Source organism: Rhinoraja longicauda, unplaced genomic scaffold (assembly GCF_053455715.1).
Source record: "Rhinoraja longicauda isolate Sanriku21f unplaced genomic scaffold, sRhiLon1.1 Scf000154, whole genome shotgun sequence".
Classification (NCBI taxonomy): domain Eukaryota; kingdom Metazoa; phylum Chordata; class Chondrichthyes; order Rajiformes; family Arhynchobatidae; genus Rhinoraja; species Rhinoraja longicauda.
In genome coordinates, this window is record NW_027601372.1 from 132,051 (window position 1) to 156,122 (window position 24,072).

The following is a 24,072-nucleotide window of genomic DNA, read 5'->3' on the forward strand; positions in this document are numbered from 1 at the left end:
CCTGTCACCTACAGGAATTTAAGTCCCGGTGTTGGAGCAGGTAACACTGGAAAATTTCTGCTGCATTTCCATTGTCAAAACGGGAACGCTGACGGCGTTTGGACCATTTTCGTTTAAACACATTAATTGGCGCGATGGTCCCCGGAGAATGAAATGTATCCTCGTCTCCCGCTATCACGCGTGTTAAAATTCCATCTTATTTTATTTTCCAGAGTTGAAGGAATGGGAAGACACCAACATCCAGGTCAAGACCGTTGACAACAAATCTCAGCATTAACTCTTCAGTTTAAATGTTTAAGAGTAATATTTACAGTTTGGTTGTCCTTTCCGTTTCCATGTCATAAACTTTGGCTGAATATAAAATTAAAAAAACAAAATACGAATCAAAGAAGCATACTCTCTGACTCTAACTGTATAATACAGACGCACAAATAAATGTTTATCGTGTTGAAATTTGCTCTTCCACCAATAAATAGTGATTAAAAACAAAAAAAACAATAAGCAAGAGGCGACTGCCAGGGCTCAGACCTTCTTTCTAATGGGATTAAGAACATGCCCATTTGCCATGTTTACAGTTTGCAATTATTTAAAACCCTTGTCCCAAAATTTTCAAATGATTTACCTTCCCCTCTTAACTTTATTCTCTTGCTTTCTCCCCATAACCCCGACACCGTGCTAACCAAGAATCAAGATCTCTGGGTCTCCAGTTGCTGTGAGGCAGCAACTCTCCCGCTGCCGCCCTATTTCCTCTGCAGACGATGCCCGATCCACTGAGTTCGTCCAGCTCTTGGTTTTCGTGCTCAAGGTTCAGGCAATCTGCAGTTGCTGGCGCGGACATAATGGAGGGTCTATATTCCCAGCGTGCACCGCGGCTGGGAAGGTGCCCTATCAACCACAGCGTGAGAACCCCGCGCAGGCGCAGGCAGAGGGCGCGGACACGCTCCATAACCCGGAAGCGTTCGGAGCGTTGCCATGGCCGCCCTCCAGTCCGCGGCCCTCGCCTGCATCTCGCTGCTCAACTTTATCTTCGTCTCCTGGAGCACGGTGGAGTTCGTGGTCTTCGTCTCCCTGCGGCAGATCTACCGGGAGAACGTGCGGCCAGGAACTGCGGACCCGGCTACAGGTGGGAGAGGCGGCCGGTCGGTGGGAATCCATGGGGGTCGAGTGTGATGAGCAGGGAGTAGGGAGAGGAGATAGACAATAGACAATAGGTGCAGGAGGAGGCCATTCAGCCCCTCGAGCCAGCACCGCCATTCAATGTGATCATGGCTGATCATTCTCAATCAGTACCCCGTTCCTGCCTTCTCCCCGTACCCCCTGACTCCGCTATCCTTAAGAGCTCTATCCAGCTCTCTCTTGAATGCATTCAACGAACTGGCCTCCACTGCCTTCTGAGGCAGAGAATTCCACACTTTCACAACTCTCTGACTGAAAAAGTTCTTCCTCATCTCCGTTCTAAATGGCCTACCCCTTATTCTTAAACTGTGGCCCCTTGTTCTGGACTCCCCCAACATTGGGAACATGTTTCCTGCCTCTAATGTGTCCAATCCCCTAATGGGGCGAGAAAAGAGGAGTGGAGAGGAGGGGGAGAGGAGGGGGAGAGAGGGTTGGAAAGAATTGGAATGGGGGAGAGGGAGGGGAGAAGAGGAGGAAGGGGAGAGGAGAAGAGGAGGAAGGGGAGGGGAGAGGAGGAGGAGATGGAGAGGGGAGAGGGAGGCGAGGCGAGGGGAGGGGGACGAGGGGAGGGAGGGAGGGAGGGGAGGGGAGAATATGAGGAGATGGAGAGGGGAGAAGGGGGCGAGGGGAGAAGAGAAGTGGAAGTGAAAGGGTGGGGTGGGGAGGAGGAAGTGGGAGGGGAGAGGAGGAAGAGGGGAGGGGGTAGAAGTGGAGGGAAAAGGGTGGGGTGGAGAGGAGTAAGTGGGAGGGGAGAGGAGGAAGAGGAGAGGGGGAGGTGAGAGAGGGTTGGAAAGGGAGAGGAGGGGTGGGGAGAGGAGGAAGAGGGGAGGGGAATGATCAAACAGCGAGATAGGGTGAAGGAAAGAACTTCAGATACTGGTTTACACCAAAGATAGACCAAAATGCTGGAGTAATTACGTGGGACGGGCAGAATCTCTGGAGGAAAAGGAATAGGTGATGTTTTGGGTTGAACCCCTTCAGATTGAGCATCAGGGGAGAGAGAGATGAGAGAAATGAAAAGGTACAAATAAACAAATGAGTAAGAGTTAAGAAAATAACAAATTGAAACAATGACCCACACACTCAGTAACATTTCCCCACCCAACACTGACCCACTTATCAGGCAACTTAACCATCTCATTAACAATTAGAGAGCGGTCCTGACCTCCCTACATCACTGGAGACCCTCGGACCATCTTTAATTGGTCTTCATCTTTCACTAAACGTTATGCCCTTAATCGTGTTTCTGTACACTGTGGACGGCTCGATTGATGTCCTGTATACTCTTTCAGCTGACTCAATAGCACGCAACAAAAAAACTTTTCACTGTACCTCGGTACACTTGACAATAAAGTAAAGAACTGCGGATACTAGTTCATACCGAATATAGGTACAAAGTGCGGGAGTAACTCAGCGGGACAGGCAGCATCTCTGGAGAGAAGGAATGAGTGATGTTTTGGGTTGAGACCCTTCTTCGCTCTGAGAGTCAGTGGAGAGGGTGACGAGATAAAGATAATTAAGGTGTGAAAACGACAGGTCAAAGAAGATGTTGATCAAGGAAATGGAGAATGGTTCATTATTAGCTGTGGGAAAGGTGACAAGGAGACATACAATCAGCAAAATTAATCAGGAGGACAGTGAAGCTAGTCGAAGAACGAGGGTTGGGGAGGGACAGAGAGAGGGAAAGCAAGGGTTACTTGAAATTAGAGAAATCAATATTCATACTGCTGGGTTGCAAACTGCCCAAGCGAAATATGAGGTGCATTTCCTCCAATTTGCTTCGAGGGAGGCTCAAGACTGCCGATGATGGAACCTCGCGTACCACGCAAAATGCTGGAGTAATGCAGCAGGTCAGGCAGCATGTCTGGAGGACGTGAATAAGCAACGCTTTGGTTCGGGGCCCTTCTTCAGACTCCTTTAGGCTATGATGTTAGATTGCAGTGAAGGAAAGGGATGGCTCTGATGGGTGACGTGGTCTTGATGGACTTAATGGCCTTCTTGTCAATTATGAAGGAATCATTAGGAGTCAAAGAAGGGTCTCGACCCAAAACAACATCAATTCCTTTTCTCCAGAGACGCTGCCTGAGTCACTCCAACATTTTGTGTCTATCTCCGGTGTAAGCCAGCATCTGCAGCTCTTTCCTGCACATGAAGGAATGTGACACAGGAGAGGCAGCACAAGACAGATGTCAACGGATTGGGGATCAAATGCTGCAGACAGCAAAAAAGGTAGAAAACAGGCAAGACAGGAAGCAATGTAGAGTGAACGATCAGATAGCACATGCCCACTGCAAAAGAGGGCAGTTACCTAAAACATTACATCGCATGTTTCAGGGACTGACAGAGGGCGGAGACAGATACCCCCCTTCAATGCTGCTACAGGATACAACAACATGCACATACCAGGCATTGCCAGACCAGTTTTGGAGCAGGCAGATCTTGGCACCAAACTAAAGCCTTTGGCATTGTCAGGGCAGCAGAAGGCAGTTGTTGAAACATGATAACTATTATACTGCTTAGGTCTCATGGAGGGGCGGAGGGTGAAATACCAGACACTATCAAGACGGCGCAGTGGCGCAGCTGGTAGAACCGCCGCCTCACAGCGCCAGAGACCCTGACATTGGGCAGTGTGTGGAGTTTGCATGTTCTCCCCTGTGACCGTGTAGGTTTCCTCACACACCCCAAAGACGTGCGGATTTCGGGGCTAATTGAGCCTCTGTAAATTGTCGCTGTTGAGTAGGGAGTGGATGAGAATTTGGGATAACGCAGAACTGATGTGGACGGGTGATCGAAGGTCGGCGTGGACTCGGTGAGAGCCGGAGGGCCTGCTTCCAAGCTGTATCTCTAAACCAACCCAAGGACTACAGGGGGCACTAGTGGGCAAATGTTTGATACTCCGTCTCTACTCCATTGAGCAGCGACGGGTGGATACTATATTGCAAATGCTCCTGGAGCACTTCAGGGTGTGGCAGTCAGCTGCATCTGACCTCAAAGGAAGGAGAGCAGCGCTAGTTTTTGTTTTAGAGATACAGCGTGGAGAGACACAGCGGGCGGCACGGCGGTGCAGCGGGGAAGTTGCCTCCTTTCAGCACCGTAGACCCGGGTTCAATCCTGACTACGGGTGCTGGATGTACGGACTTTGTACGTTCTCCCCATGAACTCGTGGGCTTTCCCCGGGTGCTCCGGTTTTCTCCCACACTCCAAAGATGCACAGGTTTGTACGTTAATAGGCGCCAGTGTCGATTGCAAATTGGCCCTGGTGTGTGGGATAGTGCTAAAATACAGGAATGACTGGTCGGCGCCGACTCGGTGGGCCAAAGGGCCTGTTTCCGCGCTGTGTCTCTATACTCTAAACATCAAATATGAGAGATAACAAGGAACCCCATGGAAAGTCAGGAACCTTGGCCCAATATATCAATCACCATGGGGACACAAAAGACTGCAGATGCTGGAATCTTAAGTGAGACAAAAAGGTAAACTGCTGGAGGAACTCAATGCATCAGGCAGCCTCTGTGGAGGGAATGGAATGGCAACTTCGAATGCTGAGTCTGAAGAAAGGTCCCGACCCAAAACGTCACCTGTCCATTTCTCCCACAGATGCTGCCTGACGTGCAGAATCCCTCCAGCACTTTGTTTTCTGCTTTCATACAGTGTGCAAAATTCCCCAAAATATATTAAAACATAAGGTCATAAGGAAAATGAGTAGAATTAGGCCATTCGGCCCATCAAGTCTCCTACGCCATTCAATCATGGCTAATCTATCTCTCCCTCCTAACTCCATTCTCCTGTCTTCTCCCCATATTCTCTGACACCCGTACTAATCAAGAAACCAATTTTGATAACTTCAGCAAAACACAAAGTTCTGAAGGAATGTTAGTGCGTCAGTCAGCATCTGTGGGGGGGAAATGAACGGACATCATTTTGGTTCAGTACTGACACTCCATCCCAACCTGAAACAAGGTCTGCTCATTTCAGACACCATTTTTTGTGCAAATACAGAATGTCTCATCATACTTGAAGCCAGCACTGAGCCTTACACTGTTTCTGAGGAAACAAAAGCACGAAACCTTCACAGAGCCATCTTCATGGAGCATAATTTCCAACAGTGCTTATTTACATCACACCCTCGACGCCAGCACTGTGCAGAACGTTAAACTTACACCCAAGGGGAACACGTATGGAAATGAAGACACAGGTATCAGCAGATGCTGGTTTACAACAAAAAAAGTCACAAAGTGCTGGAGTAACTCAGCGGGTCAACCAGCATCTCTGGAGAACAATGGAGAGGTGCCCTTCCTGGTATGGTCTGAAACATCACCTATTTATGATCTCCAGAAATGCAGCCTGACTTGCTGAGTAACTCAGCAGGACAGACAGCATCTCTGGAGAGAAGGAATGGGTACGCTTCAGGTCGACATCCTTCTAGGCAGTCTGAAGGAGGGCCTCGACCTGAAACATCACCCAATCCTTCTCTCCAGAGATGCTGGATGGCCCGCTTAGTTACTCCAGCATTTTGTGTCTATCTTGGGAAGATGTATTCTGTCAGGTCAGGACGGACATACCCCTCGTCCTAGAGAGGAAATTGGGGGGCAGGGGGAATCTGGCTGATCTATCTCTCCCTCCTAACCCCATTATCCTGTTTTCTCCCTATAACCTCTAACACCCGTACTAATCCACTCTATCCAGGCCTTTGACTTTTCGGTAAGTTTCAATGAGGTTCCCCCTCATCCTTCTAAACTCCAGTGAGTACAGTGCCGTCAAACGCTCTGTTAAATTTTATCAGTGTCAAATGTTCTGTTATAACAAAAGTTTACTGTTTCTTGAAACCAAACTGAAAAAAACTTCCTCTCATTCACTTCAGTTTGCTGCAACTCAGCTTCCTTTTTCCACCCACACTTGATTACCCGCCTTCCTTTAAATGCACCAGTAGTTCTCATCCGAACCACACCCTGTGGCAACTTCCAACCACTTCCTTATTCCAACCACTTCCCTGCTTCAGTTGGGGCTGCCTGATGCTATCATGCATGGTAACCACACTATCAACCCCATTCAAAAACCAGCATTGGATCTTCATGGAAAATTAATTGTTTACTTTTAGTTTGGAGATACAGCGCTGATTCTGCCTTTGAGGAAGAATCCGTGCCGACCAGTGATCCCCATACACTAGCCCTATCCTACACATAGGGACAATTTACCATTTTTACCGAAGCCAATTAACCTACAAACCCACACGCATGTGGGACGTGGGAGGAAACCCGGAGCGCCTGTACGAAACCCACGCGGTCACAGGGAGAGCGTGCAAACTCCATCCGGACAGGCAGGGATTGAACTCTTTTCTCTGGCACTGTGAGGCAGCAGCTCTACCAGTTACCACAAACTGGTGGCAGCATGGTGACGCAGCTGTTGTGTGATACATAATCGCTAGCCTGGGGGACTTGTCTGTAAATCCTCTGTAATTCCGCATGTTCAGCATTAGTGGAAGAAACGCAAAACATCGGGAGGAACTGTTGTCAAGACATCAATTTAGCCTGTGGTCAGGAGTGTTTGGTTTATTGTCATGTGCACAGAGATACAGTGAGATGCTTGTTCTACTTGCTATTTGGTCAAATCATACTGTACGTGAGTAGAATAGCTCCCCTTCTGGGAAAGCACGCCAAAGGTTGCCTCATTCCACCACAATCTTGCAACATCCAAGTCTCTGAAAAGTCCGTTCCTGGTCTCAGCTCAACCATCCACCTCATTGTTGACCCTCGGACTATCCTTGATCGGACTTTGCTGTCTTTACCGTGCACTAAACGTTATTATCTTGTCATGTATCTGTACACTGTAAATGGCTCGATTGTAATCATGTATTGTGTTTACGCTGACTGGATGGTATGCAACAAAAGCTTTTCACTGTACCTCGGTACACGTGACAATAAACCAAACTAACTAAGCAAAGTGATAAGCAATTCATTACTTTCTCATCCCTTGTCCCGGTGGCACTGGATCGATGAAGTAGGGGGTCAGCTCCTTCCTCCGCCTCTCCGTGGAGCTGTTGCATGCTGCGCTCGCTCGCCCCGCTGCTGTAGGGCCTTCCCGCGTCCGCCACCCGCAACCACCGCAATCGCGCCGTCCATCGCCTCCAAACGCCAAAGTGTCCCCATCCCGAGCCGATCATGGAAACTTAGAGCACTTTCCGATGGTGCGGGAGGTGAGTTTTAGTTTAGTTTAGAGATACAGCATGGAAACAGTGTTTCGGCCCACCGAGTCCGCACTGACCAGCGATCCCCGCACATTAACTCTATCCTGCACGCACTAGGGACAACGTACATTTATACCAAGTCAATTAACCTGCAAACCTGTGGGTCTTTGGAGTGTGGGAGGAAACGGAAGATCTCGGAGATAAACCAAGCAGGTCATAGGGAACTCCGTACAGGCAGAACCCGTGGTCGGGATTGAACCCGGGTCTCTAGCGTTGTAAGCACTGTAAGGCAGTAACTCTGCCGCTGCACCACCGTGCCGCCCAAGTTCACAGACGCCAACATTCTCCTTCACCTTCCACCTCCACCATCTCAGATACATACAGTGCACAGGATGAATCATGAAACTCATACAATGGAACAATGTACTTGTTGCCAGTTTACAAGAACATTGCATATCTATTGTTGTTGAGTCCAATAAATCATCTGTCATTCAAGCTGAGCTGGACCATGATAGTGCAAAAAAAACACAAGATATATGGAGTTACCAAAGCAGTGCAAAGTCCGTACCTGTTTAGCAGGTTTGTGGTTAGGGTTGTGCAGGGTGGTTCTGGAACATGATAGTCATTGGGAAGAAACTGTTCTTGAACCTGGAGCTAACAATTCTTCAGCTGCTGTACCTTCTTCCTGATGGTAGCAGCAAGAAGAGAGCATGGCTAGGGTGGTGTGGGTCTTTGATAATAGTTGCCTTTTTGTCATGCAGCAGGGAAACATCCCCTTCGGTCCGTATCGCCCATGCCGATCAAGGTGCCCCATTTCCGCCAGTCCCACCTCCCCGCGCCTGGTCCATATCCCTGTAAACCTTTCCTATCTATGTACCTGTCCCAATGTCTTTTAAATATTGTAATAGTACCTCCCTCAACTACCTCCTCCGGCAGCTTGTTCCATGTTCCCACCATCCTCTGAGTGAAAAAAATGCCCCTCATTTTCCGAATAAATCTTTGCCCTCTTGCCTTAAGCCTGTGTCCTTTAGTTTAGTTTAGAGATAAAGAGTGGAACCAGGCCCTTCAGCCCACCGATTCCGCGCGGACCATCGATCCCCACCACTAGGGACAATTTTTTAAAAAAAACATTTACCAAGCTACTTAACCTACAAACCTGAACGTCTTTGGTCTATGGGAGGAAACCGAAGATCTCGAAGAAAACCCACGCAGGTCGCGGGGAGAACGTACAAAGTCCGTACAGACAACACCCGTAGTCGGGATCGAACCCGGGTCTCTGGCGCTGCATTCGCTGTAAGGCAGCAACTCTACCGCTGCGCCACCGATATCATGTCCTCTGGTGCATGATATCCCTACTCTGGATAAAAGACTGTGCATTCACCCTTCTTCCCCTCATAATCATCCCTCAGCCATCTGCACTCAAAGAATAAAGTCCTAGCCTACTCAATTTCTCCCTACATCTCAAGTCCTGCAATATTTTGGTAGTGCTTCCTCTAAATCCTTTTGGTGGGGTGGTCAGTACCCATAATGGACCGAGTAATATCCATAAGACATAGAAGCAGAATTAGGCCATTCGGCCCACCCAGTCTGTTCTGCCATCGGATCATGGCGAATATATTTTTCCCTTCTCAACATCAATCTCCAGCCTTCTCCCCTTAACCTTTGACGCTCTTTCTAATCAAGAACCATTTAAAAAATACCCAATGACGGCTGTCTGCAGCAATGAATTCCACAAATTCACTACCCTCTGGCTAACAAAATTCCCTCTCTTTTCCATAAATAAATTCCTCCTCGTCTCCTATTATTCCCTCAAAACTCATCCCCAAGCTCCTTGATCTTGGACTGGAGACCTCCATCTGCGGATGGATATTCAATTTCCTGGGCTGTGTGCTCAGTCCTCTCCTATACTCCCTGTTCATGCACGACTGTACTGCTAAGCACAGCTCAAACAGCATCCTAAAGTTTGCTGACGACACGACGATCTTGGGCCTCATCACAGGCAACAATGAGACGGCCTACAGAGAGGAGGTAAAGGCACTAAACATCTGGTGCCAGGAAAATAACCTCTCTCAATGTCAGCAAAACTAAAGAGATGATCGTGGACTACAGGAGACAGCGGGGGAGTGGACACCTCCCCATCCACATCGGTGATGCTGAGGTTGAAAGGGTCAGCAGCTTTAAGTTCCTCGGTGTGCACATCACTGAGGACCTTTCCTGGACACTGCACACGGACACAATAACAAAGAAGGCCCACCAGCGGCTCTTTTTCCTGAGAGGACTGAGGAAGTTTGGCATGAACGCCAGCATCCTCACAAACCTCTACAGATGCACCATCGAGAGCCTGCTGACGGGCTACATTACAGTCTGGTACGGGAACTGTTCTGCCCACAGCCACAAATCACTACAGAGAGTGGTGAAGACGGCACAGCACATCACTGGCATCTGTCTCCCGGCCATTCAGGACATTTCCTACCGGCAGTGCCTGCGGAAGGCACGCAGCATCATCAAGGACCACAGCCACCCAGCACGCAGGCTGTTCTCCTTGTTACCGTCAGGCAGACGATACAGGAGTATGGCTGCGCATACCATCAGACTTAAGAACAGTTTCTACCATCAGGCTTCTGAACTCATAAACACATTTCAAATCATATATGTTGATTATTTTTAATATTGTGTTTTTACCTATTTTTAATATTGTCTTTTTACCTTACTAATGGCATTTTTTAAATCTTATTTATCCTTGGAATATTACAGCTGAGGTGACCCGTTGTCTTGTCAAATACATTTCATTGTACCGTTGACCCTGTGCCAACCTACATATGACAAATAAAATGTGTTATTATTATTATTGAATAGTGAAAGACCTGGATAGAGTGGATACAGAGAGGATTTTTTCACAAGTGGGAGCGTCTCGGACCAGAGGGCACAGGCTCAGAATAAATGGAGGCACCTTTAGAAAGATGAAGAGGAATTTCTTTAGACATCGGGTGGTGATTCTGTGGAATTCATTGCTACAGATGGCTGTGGGGGCCATCATTACATATTTTTAGTGGAGCTTGACAGATTCTTCATTAGTACGGGTGTCAAGGGTTACAGGGAGAAGGCAGGAGAATGGGGTTGAGAGGGAATGATTGATCAGCCACGATTGAATGGGCCGAATGGCCTAATTCTCCTCCCATACGTTACGAACACGATCTCCCCTTCGCCTGAGTGGTCCGAAGGGTCTCGACCCAAAACAATAGGCAATAGGTGCAGAAGGAGGCCATTCGGCCCTTCGAGCCAGCACCGCCATTCAATGTGATCATGGCTGATCATTCTCAATCAGTACCCCGTTCCTGCCTTCTCCCCATACCCCCTGACTCCGCTTTCCTTGAGAGCTCTATCTAGCTCTCTCTTGAATGCATTCAGAGAATTGGCCTCCACTGCCTTCTGAGGCAGAGAATTCCACAGATTCACAACTCTCTGACTGAATTTTTTTTTCCTCGTCTCAGTTCTAAATGGCCTACCCCTTATTCTTAAACTGTGGCCCCTTGTTCTGGACTCCCCCAACATTGGGAACATGTTTCCTGCCTCTAACATGTCCAACCCCTTAATAATCTTATACGTTTCGATAAGATCTCCTCTCATCCTTCTAACGTCACCTATTCCTTCTCTCCAGAAATGCTGCCTGTCCCAAGGAGTTACTCCAACATTTTGCGTCTATCCCCGGTGCAAACCAGCATCTGCAGTTCCTTCCTCCACCTGTTACCTGCTTTGTCCTGCCTCTCCTCTGTCCCAACTTTCATCATCCACCCTCTCATACAATCAGGCTGAAGAAGGTCCTGATCTGAAAAGTCCCCCGTGCATGTTCTCCGGAGATGCTGCCTGACCCGCTGAGTTGCTCTCGTGCTTTGTGTCCCAGCACTTGTTCGCTGTAATGTGCTAATCCTGCCTGACCAGCTGCCATTGTTCCCTCAGATGCAGACCGACACGAGGATTGGCAGTCCACCCTGGGAGACCGCAAGGTCCTCCTGACCCTCGCATTTGACCTGGCCCTCCTTGTAATCTTCATTCTGCAGCACAGCCTGATGGCAGCGGAGACTGTGAAGAACTGGACGCTGGCCTGCTTCGGTGTGCTCCAGAGATCGCTCTATGTGTTCTCTACAGCCGCCTCTCTGCAGGTAACATCACCGAACACTCCCACGGCACCACCAAAAGCCCAACCGACCGGCCACACTGTGGTGCTCTGGTCCCCGGGCTCTCTGATTTCTTCCCACACTTCAAACACATATAGGAACGTCCAAACTCCGTACAGACGGCACCCGTAGTCAGAGTAGAACCTGTGCCTCCGGCACTGTAAGGCAGCATCTGTACCGCCATGCCGCCCGGATCAGGAGAGAGTAGAATTAGGTGGAACAGGTTTATGGTGCGAAATTTAAAGGCGATCTGAGGGATAGGTTTCTCCATCACAGGTAATGATTATCTGGAAAGTAATACAGCAGGAGATGTGGAGGTTGATACAATTCCAACATTTAATTGACTTTTGCCCTGGTTTTCATTTAGTTTTGAGATACAACTTGTATCAGGCCCATTGGCCCATCATATCCAGGCTGACCATCGATCACCTGTTCACACTGATTCTATGTTATCTCACTTTCGCATCCACTGCCTGCACCCTGGGGCCAATTTAACGTGGCTGATTAACGTACAAATCCACACGTCTTTGGGACGTGGGTGGAAACCAGAGGACACCCGGGATAATGTGCAAACTCCACGCACAGACACATTTAGACAGGTTTACACAAAATGCTGTAGTAACTCAGCGGGACAGGCAGCGTCTCTGGAGAGAAGGAATGGGTGATGTTTCGGGTCGAGATCCTTCTTCAGTCTCGACCCGAAATGTCACCTATTCCTTCTCTCCAGAGATGCTGCCTGTCCCGCTGAGTTACTCCAGCGTTTTGTGTCTATCTTCGGTTTAAACCAGCATCTGCAGTTCCTTCCTCCACAGGTTAATTGGCTTCGGTAAAATTGTACATAGTCCCTAGTGTGTAGGAAATTCTAGTGTATGGGGTGACCTCTGGTTGGCGCAAATGCAGTGGGCCGAAGGGTCTCTTTCCACGATGCAATCTCTGAAGTCAATAGACAATAGACAATAGACAATAGGTGCAGGAGTAGGCCATTCAGCCCTTCGAGCCAGCACCGCCATTCAATGCGATCATGGCTGATCACTCTCAATCAGTACCCCGTTCCTGCCTTCTCCCCATACCCCCTCACTCCGCTATCCTTAAGAGCTCTATCCAGCTCTCTCTTGAAAGCATCCAACGAACTGGCGTCCACTGCCTTCTGAGGCAGAGAATTCCACACCTTCACCACTCTCTGACTGAAAAAGTTCTTCCTCATCTCCGTTCTAAATGGCCTACCCCTTATTCTTAAACTGTGGCCCCTTGTTCTGAACTCCCCCAACATTGGGAACATGTTTCCTGCCTCTAATGTGTCCAATCCCCTAATTATCTTATATGTTTCAATAAGATCCCCCCTCATCCTTCCAAATTCCAGTGTATACAAGCCTAATTGCTCCAGCCTTTCAACATACGACAGTCCCGCCATTCCGGCAGTAAAGTCGACAGTAAAGTCTACTTTACTGAATGAAGTGAACATTCTACAAATGTGAGCGTGCCATACTTTCCCCCACATGAGATTATTACGTTTATTACAAAAAGGAATATTGCATATACTCGCACCTCTGAATATGTTCGTCTCTTCCACCTCTCCTGTCTAATAATAATAATAATAATGCATTACATTTATATAGCGCTTTTTTAAACACTCAAAGACGCTTTACAAGGTTTACTAAAACATAAAAGAAAATAAATAGATAAATAAGTAAACGAAGAGAAGTAAACGGTGGCGCAGCGGTAGAGTTGCTGCTTTACAGCGAATGCAGCACCGGAGACTCAGGTTCGATCCTGACTACGGGTGCTGCACTGTAAGGAGTTTGTACGTTCTCCCCGTGACCTGCGTGGGTTTTCTCCGAGATCTTCGGTTTCCTCCCTCACTCCAAAGACGTACGGGTATGTAGGTTAATTGACTGGGTAAATGTAAAAATTGTCCCTAAAATTGTCCCTAGTGTGTGTAGGATAGTGTTAATATGCGGGGATCGCTGGGCGGCGCGGACTTGGTGGGCCGAAAAGGCCTGTTTCCGCGCTGTATCTGAAATATGAAGAAAAAAAAAAGAAGGTGAGGTGACAGTCAGTGATTGAAGGCAGTGCTGAACAGGTGAGAATTCAGTGATGTTTTGAATGTGGTGAGTGAGGAGGAGTCTCTGACGGTTTGGGGTAGTGAGTTCCAGAGTGTGGGAGCAGCGATGGAGAAAGCCCTGTCCCCCCAGGATCTGAGTTTGGTCCGGATGGGGGGGACAGGAGGTTAGCAGCAGCAGAGCGGAGGGTGCAGGTGGGAGTGTGTCTGTGGAGGAGGTCAGTCAGGTAGGATGGAGCCAGGTTATGGAGGGCTTTGTAGGTCATGTCTAATGGTGTCTGTTCTCCTGCAGTTGCTGATGAGGTTTTGGCAGCCCATCCAGGCCGCTCCCTTGCTGTGGAACATCAGCAGGGAGCCCTGGGCCACCTGGTTCCCCCTGATCTGCTTCATCGTTCACATCATCGCCTGGCTAATCATCTTCAGCATTGTGCTCATCTTCGACTACGCCGAGCTCATGGGCCTTAAGCAGGTGAGTGGTGGGCTCCCTGGCCTGTGGGGCACAGTGGCGCAGCGGTAGAGTTGCTGCCTTACCGCGCCGGAGACCTGGCTTCGATCCTGACTATGGGTGCTTGTTTGTACGCTCTCCCCGTGACCTGCATGGGTTTTCTCCGGGATCTCCGGTTTCCTCCCACGCTTCAAAGACGTGCAGGTGCGTAGGTTAATCAGCTTGGTATAAATTGCAAATTGGCCCTAATGTGTGTATCATTAGGGGATCATTGGTCCGGGCGGACTCGGTGGTCCGAAGGGCCTGCTTCCATGCTGTATCTCTAATCCAAGCTAAAGTTGGTGAGGATAGACACGAAAAACTGGTGTAACTCAGCTGGACAGGCAGCATCCCTTGGGAGGAATGGGTGAGGTTTCGGGTCGAGACCCTTCTTCAGGTCTGGTTATAACACCCCGATGTTACAGGTTTAGATTTATTATTATAAGAAGATAACTGCTGATGCTGGTACAAATCGATTTATTCACAAAATGCTGGAGTAACTCAGCAGGTCAGGCAGCATCTCGGGAGAGAAGGAATGGGTGACGTTTCGGGTCGAGACTCTTCTTCAGACTGATGTCAGGGGGGCGGGACAAAGGAAGGATATAGGTGGAGACAGGAAGATAGAGGGAGATCTGGGAAGAAGGAGGGGAAGGGAGGGACAGAGGAGCTATCTAAAGTTGGAGAAGTCGACGTTCATACCACCGGGCTGCAAACTGCCCAGGCGAAATATGAGGTGCTGCTCCTCCAACTTCCGGCGGGCCTCACTATGGCACTGGAGGAGGCCCATGACAGAAAGGTCAGACTGGGAATGGGAGGGGGAGTTGAAGTGCTCGGCCACCGGGAAATCAGTTTGGTTAATGCGGACCGAGCACAGGTGTTCAGCGAAGCGATCGCCGAGCCTGCGCTTGGTTTCGCCGATGTAAATAAGTTGACATCTAGAGCAGCGGATGCAATAGATGAGGTTGGAGGAGGTGCAGGTGAACCTTTGTTTCACTTGGAAAGACTGTTTGGGTCCTTGGATGGAGTTGAGGGGGGAGGTAAAGGGACAGGTGTTGCATCTCGTGCGGTTGCAGGGGAAAGTGCCCGGGGTTGGGGTGGTTTGGGTAGGAAGGGACGAGTGGACCAGGGAGTTACGGAGGGAACGGTCTCTGCGGAACGCAGAGAGGGGAGGGGATGGGAAGATATGGCCAGTGGTGTGGTCCCGTTGTAGGTGACGGAAATGTTGGTGGATGATATGTTGGATCCGCTGGCTGGTGGGGTGGAAGGTAAGAACGAGGGGGATTCTGTCCTTGTTGCGAATGGGGGGAGGGGGAGCAAGAGCGGAGCTGTGGGATGTAGAAGAGACCCTAGTGAGAGCCTCATCTATAATGGAGGAGGGGAAGCCCCGTTTTCTGAAGAACGAGGACATCTCGGAAGCCCTAGTGTGAAACACCTCATCCCGGGCGCAGATGCGGCGTAGACGGAGGAATTGGGAGTAGGGGATAGACTTTTTGCAGGGGACCGGGTGGGAAGAAGTATAGTCCAGATAGCTGTGCGAGTCAGTGGGTTTATAGTAAATGTCCACCGGAAATTGGAGGAACAGCACCTCATATTTCGCCTGGGCAGTTTGCAGCCCAGTGGTATGAACATCGACTTCTCCAACTTTAGATAGTTCCTCTGTCCCTCCCTTCCCCTCCTCCTTCCCAGATCTCCCTCTATCTTCCTGTCTCCACCTATATCCTTCCTTTGTCCCGCCCCCCTGACATCAGTCTGAAGAAGGGTCTCAACCCGAAACGTCACCCATTCCTTCTCTCCCGAGATGCTGCCTGACCCGCTGAGTTACTCCAGCATTTTGTGAATAATTAAATTTATTATTATTATCATGGGTGGCCAGCGATAGTGTTGCTGCCTCACAGCGCTAGAGGTCCTGGTTCGATCCAGATCTCTGAAGTTTGCACTTTCTTCCTGTGACCGAGTGCTCCAGTTTACTCCCACGTTCCAAATTTCTGTAAATTGTCTCTCGTGTGTAGGGAGTGAATAAGATTGGGAATGGGGATTGATGGTCTAAACGTTATTCCCTTATCCCTTATCATGTATCTGTGCACTGCAAATGGCTCAATTGTAATCATGTATAGTCTTCCCACTGACTGGTTAGCACGCAACAAAAGCTTTTCACTGTACCTCGGTACACGTGACAATAAATTGAACTGGTCAGTGTGGACTCAGTGGGCCAAGGGCTGTTTTCATGGTGTCTCTTTCAACCATTCTTCAAAGCTCAAGTGATCTAGTTTCAATCCTGACCTCGGGTGCTGATTGATTCTGCACATTCTCCATTCTGTATGGCTTTCCATTTGTTATGCCTGTCTTTATTGGCAATGCGTTTAAGAGACAGGACGTCATGCTTCAGTTGCACAAAACTTTGGTTAGACCACACTTGGAGTATTGCGTACGGTTGTGGTTGTCACATTTCAGGAAGGATGTGGTAGACCTGATTTGAGATCTGTGGTTATAAGGAGAAATTGAAGAGGATGGGATTATTCTTGTTGGCATGTAGGAGGCTGAGGGGTGACCTTCTAGAGGTTGGCAAAATCATGAGGACCATGGAAAGGGCGTGTACTCAGATTTTTTTGTTTTGTTTAGAGATACAGGCCCTTCTGCCCATCGAATCTGTGCCGACCAGTGATCCCTGCACACTAACACTATCCGACACGCACTCGGGACAATTTACAATTATATCAAGCCAATTAGCCTACAAACCTGTACGACTTTGGAGTGTGGGAGGAAATCGGAGATCCCGGAGAAAACCCATGCAGGTCATGGGGAGAATGTACAATCTCTGTACAGGCAGCACCCGTAGTCAGGTCCGAACCCGGGTCTCTGGCGCTGTGAGGTGCCATCTCTACTGCCGCGTTGCCCGGGCCAGGGGAGATTAGAATTAGGTTGAACAGGTACACGGTGAGAAATTTAAAGGCGATCTGACGGATAGGTTTTTCAGTCGCAGTCGGTGATTATCTAGAAAGAGATACCACAGGAGATGTGGAGGCTGATACAATTACAACTTTTAAACGACTTTTGCCCTGGATTTTGTTTAGTTTAGAGATTCAGCGTGTGTCAGGCTCATCGGCCCGTCCAAGCCAACCATCGGTCACCTGTTCACACTGGTTCGATGTTATCTCACTTTCACATCCACTCCCTCCACACTGGGGACAATTTACCGTAGCCAATTAATGTACAAATCCACATGTCTTTGGGAAATGGAAAAAAAACAGAGCTTCCAGAATGACACCCGGGATAACGTGCAAGCTAGGAACGAAGAAAGGCAAGATGCTGGTTTGCTAAGGAAAGACACAAAATGCTGGAGTAACTCGGCAGGACAGGCAGCATCTCTGGAAAGAAGGAATGGATGATGTTTTTCGGGTCGAGTCTGAAGAAGGGTCTCAACCGTAAACATCACCCATTCCTTCTATCCGGAGATGCTGCCTGTACCGTTGAATTATTCCAACATTTTGTGTCTATCTTCGGTATAAACCAGCATCTGCAGTTCCTTCCTACACATTTAGGTTTGGCTGGATATGGGCCAAACATGGGAATAGCTCAAATGGGGCAATTTGGTCAGGATGGACCGAGTTGGGCCAAAGGGCCTGTTTGCCTACTGTGTGATTCTATGACTGTTTGCTTCCCCAACAGGTTTACTACCACTGCCTCGCCCTTGGGGACCCAATGGAGCTGAAGTCTCAGAGGGCCCAGCGCCTGTACAGTCACCTGCGGCACCCTGTCTTCCTGGAGTTCTTGGTCGTGCTGTGGCTGGTGCCCAGCCTGTCCCTCGACCGGCTGCTGCTGTCCGCCACCTTCACCCTCTACCTGGTCCTTGGCCACGGCCTGGACCAGCAGGACTACCGCTACCTGCGGGCGCAGCTGGACAAGAAGTTCGAAATCTTCTCCCGAGAGGAGGCCTCCTTCACCCACTCTGCCCCACGCAACGGAGTGGGCGAGCACCGGGAGTAGCTGGCCGTGCCCATCCCAGGGGCCATCAGCCAACACAGCCCACCCCCAGTAACAGCAGTCAAATGGGATGGCCCCTCGTGACCTCCGACTGCACATAAGCTGGACCCTTATTATAAAGAGAACAGGAAATATATAACCGTCTGGTTAAAGTGGCCGGGGATTTTAGCCTTGTGGGGAAAAAAAGACTCAAAATGCTGGAGTAACCCAGCAGGTCAGACAGCATTCCTGAAGGACAGGGAAAAATGACGGGTCAGGTTTCGGGTCAGTTCCTTTCAGTTTTGGGTCCCGACCCGAAATGCTCTATCCACGCTCTCCAGAGTGCTACCTGACTCCCTGAATTACTCCAGCATTTTGCATCTTTCCTTGGCAAACCAGCATTTTTACAGTTCCTCGTTTCTACAGATAAACTGGACTGTTTTATAGAGAGAACGAGAAATATTACCGGCCTTTAAAGTGGGCAGAGAATTTAGTCTTGGTGGGGAGGGGGAGATGGGAGAAGACATAAAGTGCTGGAGTTTCTCAGCGTGCCAGGTAACTTGTGACGCTCGGCCCATCAGTCAGGAAAGATGTACCCAGTCTCATCTTGCTTTTCAAGCGTGCAGGTCACGGCTCATCAAGTACAGGCAGCTTGCGTTTTATGCAAGGATTACGTACTTATAACTCAAAAACACGTAAATTAAATGTATACACGAATTACACTGCCAGGCATAAATTTCAGCACATCATTTCAAAACTACAGCACTTAAATTTGGTTTAGGTATTAATTAAACAATTAACTAAGAGCGTTATTTTAAAAAATCATAAATCAAAGAAACATAAAACGCTAGGTGCCTGTGCACATCAAGACAAGTTTTAGTCCTGGTTAGAATTTTTGCTCTCTTCCACCGAACGATCACTGCCTTTCAGATGATATTATATTTCCTCACCTTCCTTCCATATCTACCAATTATAGTAAATCCTCGCAATAATGGACCTCTATAGGACGGATTTTGGTTATATCAATAATATCAGTATCAATTATAGCTATAACAAGGCTCCCGTTGCAACGCTCTCCCACTTCCGCTAATTACCCAACGAGCTGGCACCACGTGGCGTGCTTCTGGATGTGGAAGAGGAGATGGCAAGCAGCAAGAAGGCGGCGTGAGTACTGGGCCTGTCCCCGGCGTGTTGCGTGTTAGGCTGGGGGCTCGTAGATCCGTGGCCTGTGAATTCACCCCCCCAAAGCACCATTTCTTCTGACCCAGCCTTGGATTAAACTTTACCCATTTCACTTGGTTATAGAAGACCATTGGCAATAAGGGACACCATCCCCCCCCCCCCCCCCCCATGGTCCATTATAACGAGGGTTTACTGTACTTTGAACTTACGATCACAGGCTTCTGTTGGCTTGGGACAGAGTTACCATGTAATGGGCCAGTCGAATTGCCGTCCTTCAATTCGTCACTGACTAAGGACATCATCGATCGAGAGAAATCGACCTGCTGCAGTAATTCCTGGATGAACAGAGTGTGGTACCTCACAGCAACTGAGAATTGTGCTAACATCTGCCTCGCCCACGGTAACACAAATCACTGAAGGAAAATCCGATGCTCAAAATATTTTTATAACAATTTTTATATGATAAAGATTTGTATCCTTAGATTCGTACCCTTAGAAAAAGATATACTCATCATGTTGAAAGCTCTGAAATTGCTTTGGATAGTGAATTGTGGTGTTCAAGGAATAATCTGACATTTTTTAAAAAATATATACAAATCCATAAAAAATCTGTAATCCAGTATTCATCTGTCATCATTGATATCAGGAGATTCGTCATTCACTAGCTCACCAGAAACTGTCAGTGTGTTTCCAATTTATGTCATATTGGTAAATGTATAAAGGAGCATTGTTTCTGTTTGTTGAGATTGGAACTTGAATAATGATCTGGTTGATTTTGCATATCTCTGTCGGATGAGGCACTGGGAGGGTTTACCAAGAAACATGGCATTTTTTACATTTTTGAATGTTTCTGTTGGATTTCTTTTTTATGGATTTCTGTTGGAAACAATTTCGGACAATCATTTATAAGATCCTAAGTTCCAGAAACAGAATTAGGCCATTTGGTCCATCGAGTCTACTCTGCCATTCAACCATGACTGATCTATCTCTCCCTCTCAACCCCATTCTCCCTGTAATCCCTGACCCGTTCTAATCAAGAATCTGTCAATCTCTGTCTTAAAATTATCCATCGACTTGGCCTCAACAGCCATCTGTATCAATGAATTCTACAGATTCACCACCCTTGTTTACTTAGATTTATATGATAAAGATTTGTATCCTTCGATTTGTACCCTTAGAAAAATATATACTCATGTTGAAAGCTCTGAAATTGCTTTGGATAGTGAATTGTGGTGTTCATAGTACACCTTGTGAGAATGCAGCTTCAGATATACAATCCCTGGCACTCTACCACCTGAGGCAAGAGTCAAGAGTGTTTAATTGACATGTGCACCAGCATAGGAATAATGCCACAGCATAACAGGACAGTTAATGCAATAGCAAACAGATAAATATATAATAATCAATAACACAATAAATTAATAACTAATACTGGGTAACCATAAAATCGATATTGCCTGACTTATGCAATATAGGACTTGGGTAGACTAGCACTTATGTAAACAATTCTGCACTCAATCCCTAGTGTAATTAAGGCATTTGTAATTTCCACTATACTGTCCAAGTGTCTTTTAAATATTGTTATAGTACCAGCCTCAGCTACCTCCTCTGGCAACTTGAACTATATACCCGTCACCTTCTGTGTGAAAAAGTTGCCCCTCAGGTTCCTATTAAATCTTTCCCCTCTCACCTTAGGCCAGTCCACCCCTCCATCCTGCTCTGTTGTCCACTGAGAACATGGCTGATTTAATCTCGGGTCAACACCACATTCCAGTCTCTCTGCAAATCTGTGATTTCCTTGAGTCAGTCTGCAGCTGGTGCCTATTCAGCGACTCCACCTCCACAGCTCTCTGCAATAGCGAACTCCAAAGAGTCATGTGTGGACACAAGAATCTGCAGAAGCTGGTTTAAGAAAAAGAGTCGTAGTTTTGAAGTAACTCAGCAGGTCAGGCAGCATGTCTGGAGAACATGGATTGCTGATCTTTTGGGTCATGCTCATCAGTTCTAGGAGCAGAATTAGGCCATTTGGCCCCTCAAGTCTACTCTGCCATTCAATCATGGCTGATCTATCTTCTTCTCAACCCTATTCTCCTGCCTTCGCCTCATAACCCCTGACATCCTTACTAATCAAACTAATCTAGTTTGAATAAGCCCAACCCAAAATATCACCTCTTTGTTTTCCAGAAATACTGCCTGACCTACTATGTCTCCAGCACTTTGTGTTTTCTTCCCAAAGGGTCACAATCCAGTGAGAGCAAAACATCCCTCCTCTCCATCTTGTGTGGGGTACAGTTCATTCTTATCCTATGTCCCCTGAGTCTTGGTACCCCTGTGAATCCCCCTCAGGATCTTTTATCTTATCAAGAAAATCATCCCCAATTCTAAACTCCTAAAGCTCGTAGGCCTAACCATCTTAACACATAAACCTCTTTGCCAGAGTTAAACCGTTACACAATAAGTAGAACCTCTCAAGCAAGTGCACATTTCCTTCAAGAATGTACACAGTATGCTGGGTGTGGTATCACCAACGCCCAGTGAAGTGTCAAAACCTCTCTGTTTAGCCTCCACACCTCCATAAATAAAAGTGAACATACAAATTAACCTTCCTATTTGCTTGCTATGACTTTGTGCCACTATGTTGGAGTGTTTAATGTACTGGGGCTCTTGGATCCCTGTGTACCACAGCATTTTGTGGCTTTGTTCCATTTAGATAGCAATTTGCTTTTTCCTTCCTCCTTCTCAATTGGATGACCTCACCTGTTCCCAAATTGGATTCCATCTGCCAATTTATCAAACATCAAACCCCACTCCCAATTTTTCCAGAGGGATCATGGATCCTTCTGAGTGTTCTTGCCCTACAGACTGTTTTCAAGACTGTTTTCACTCAAATGTAACGCAATGTCATTAAGGCAGAATGTTGTAATAATCCACTCAAACTCACTTCCTTAGAGATACATCGTTGAAATGGGTTCTTTGGCCCATCGAGTCCAAGGCGCCCATCGATTACCTGTTCACACTGGTTCTATGTTATCCCACTTTCTCATCCACTCTCTGCACAGTTGGGGGCAATTTGCAGAAGCCAGTTAACCTACAAAGCTGCACGTCTTTGGGATATGGGAGGAAACCTTCGCTGTCACAGGGAGAACATGTGAATTCCACGCATAGACAACACCCGAGGTCAGGGTCGAGCCCGGGACTCTGGCGCTGTGAAGCAACTGCTCTACCAACTGTGCCACTCTGTTGCCCCAAATGATGAATTGACATCTTTAAGATGTTTCGGATATCAGCACAAGTCGAGCGATGCTTGTGTTCTCAAGAAACCTTGTGTTAGAGAATATTGTGTTGTAAAGGCAACTGTGCCAATGGGGAAAAGGGAATAGGGGTAGAAAGTTTCAGACTTGCAATAATGAATATTTTTTCTCCAGGAATTTCAAGAATAAATGTCTTTTTATTAGCTTTTTTATTTTTCTTAAAACAAGCTAAAAATACTGAAGGCTGTCTGTTACATTGTTCAATAGATTATCATTACTCACGACAGTAGAAGTGATCGCTTCGAGTCAGAAAGTTGGAGTAACTCAGCGGGTCAGGCAATAACTGGAGAAAAAGAATGCGTAACGCTTCGGGTCGAGACCCTTCAAACTGAGCGTCAGGGGAGAGGGAACAGATATGAAAAGGTACATAGAACTAATTAATGAAAGATATCCAAAAAGACAAATCAAAGCCAGCAAAAATGATCGCTTGTCAATTTCTATGGCCCCCGCCATGTAACTGACAGACAGTTCTTAAGAGGTAATGGTGTCTGATTACTGCAGGGAGGTTACATGGAAACTGTTGTATTCGAGACTTTTTTTGTTTGCAAGACAGCTTTTTCTCTGCTTATCAATTTCCAAAGTAACCTTTAAATAGTTCTCTAGTTCCCAATCGAAATCTCATTATTACCAATTCGATCATAGTCATTGTGGAAACAGGCCCTTCAACCCAACTTGCCCACACCGGCCAACATGCCCCAATTACGCTAGTCCCACCTGCCGGCATTTGGCCCATATCCCTCCACACCTGTCCTATCCATGTACCTGGCTAAACTGTTTCTTAAATGTTGGGTCAGTCCCAGCCTCCACTACTTCCTCTGGCAGCTTGTTCCATACACCCAGCACCCTTTGTGTGAAAAAGTTACCCCTCAGATTCCTATTCATTTTTTTCCCCTTCACCATAAACCTATGTCCTCTGGGCCTCGATTCACCTACTCTGGGCAAGAGACTCTGTGTCTACCCGATCTATTCCTCTCATGATTTTATACGCCTCTATAAGATCACCCCCTCATCCTCCTGCGCTCCAGGAAATAGAGTTCCAGCCTACTCAACCTCTCCTGGCAACATCCTCATAAATCATCTCTGTGCTCTTTCCAGCTTGACAACATCTTTCCTATAACATGGTGCGCAGGGCCGTCTTAACGCATGGGCCTGATGGGCACTTGCCCGGGGGCCCACGAGCATAGAGGCCCCATGCTGATCTGTGTATGTTAAGTGACTTGCAATAAATAAATACTACTTTAAAAATGTAGGTTCAATAAGTGCTTTTTTCGCAACATTTTCGGTCACTAAGTGCTTCTCACAGCGATCTGTAAGTGCTTTTCGCAACAATGTAGCACCCTAAGTCCATCGCTAAGTGCTTTTCGGTAAGTGCTTTTCGCCGGCACGACAGGGGGGGGGCTGGTAGGGAAAGGGGGGTGGGGGAGAGTAACGTAGGGGTCCCAGTAAACTGCTTTGCCCGGGGGCCCATAATGCTGTAAAAACGGCCGTGATGGTGCGCAGAACTGAACACAATATTCTAAATGCGGTTTCACCAAAGTCAT

The 24,072-nt window shown here is 47.7% G+C and overlaps 1 protein-coding gene across 1 annotated transcript; it reads left to right on the plus strand.

Annotated features, from left to right (window-relative positions):
* The first annotated feature begins 972 nt into the window (after positions 1-972).
* LOC144590214 (nurim-like) lies at positions 973-23,842 on the plus strand. Its single transcript, XM_078394996.1, has 4 exons — positions 973-1,123; positions 11,318-11,520; positions 13,887-14,063; positions 17,745-23,842. Exons 1-4 carry the CDS (start codon positions 973-975, stop codon positions 18,060-18,062), a joined length of 849 nt encoding a protein of 282 aa, XP_078251122.1. The 3' UTR covers positions 18,063-23,842.
* Positions 23,843-24,072: the final 230 nt, after the last annotated feature.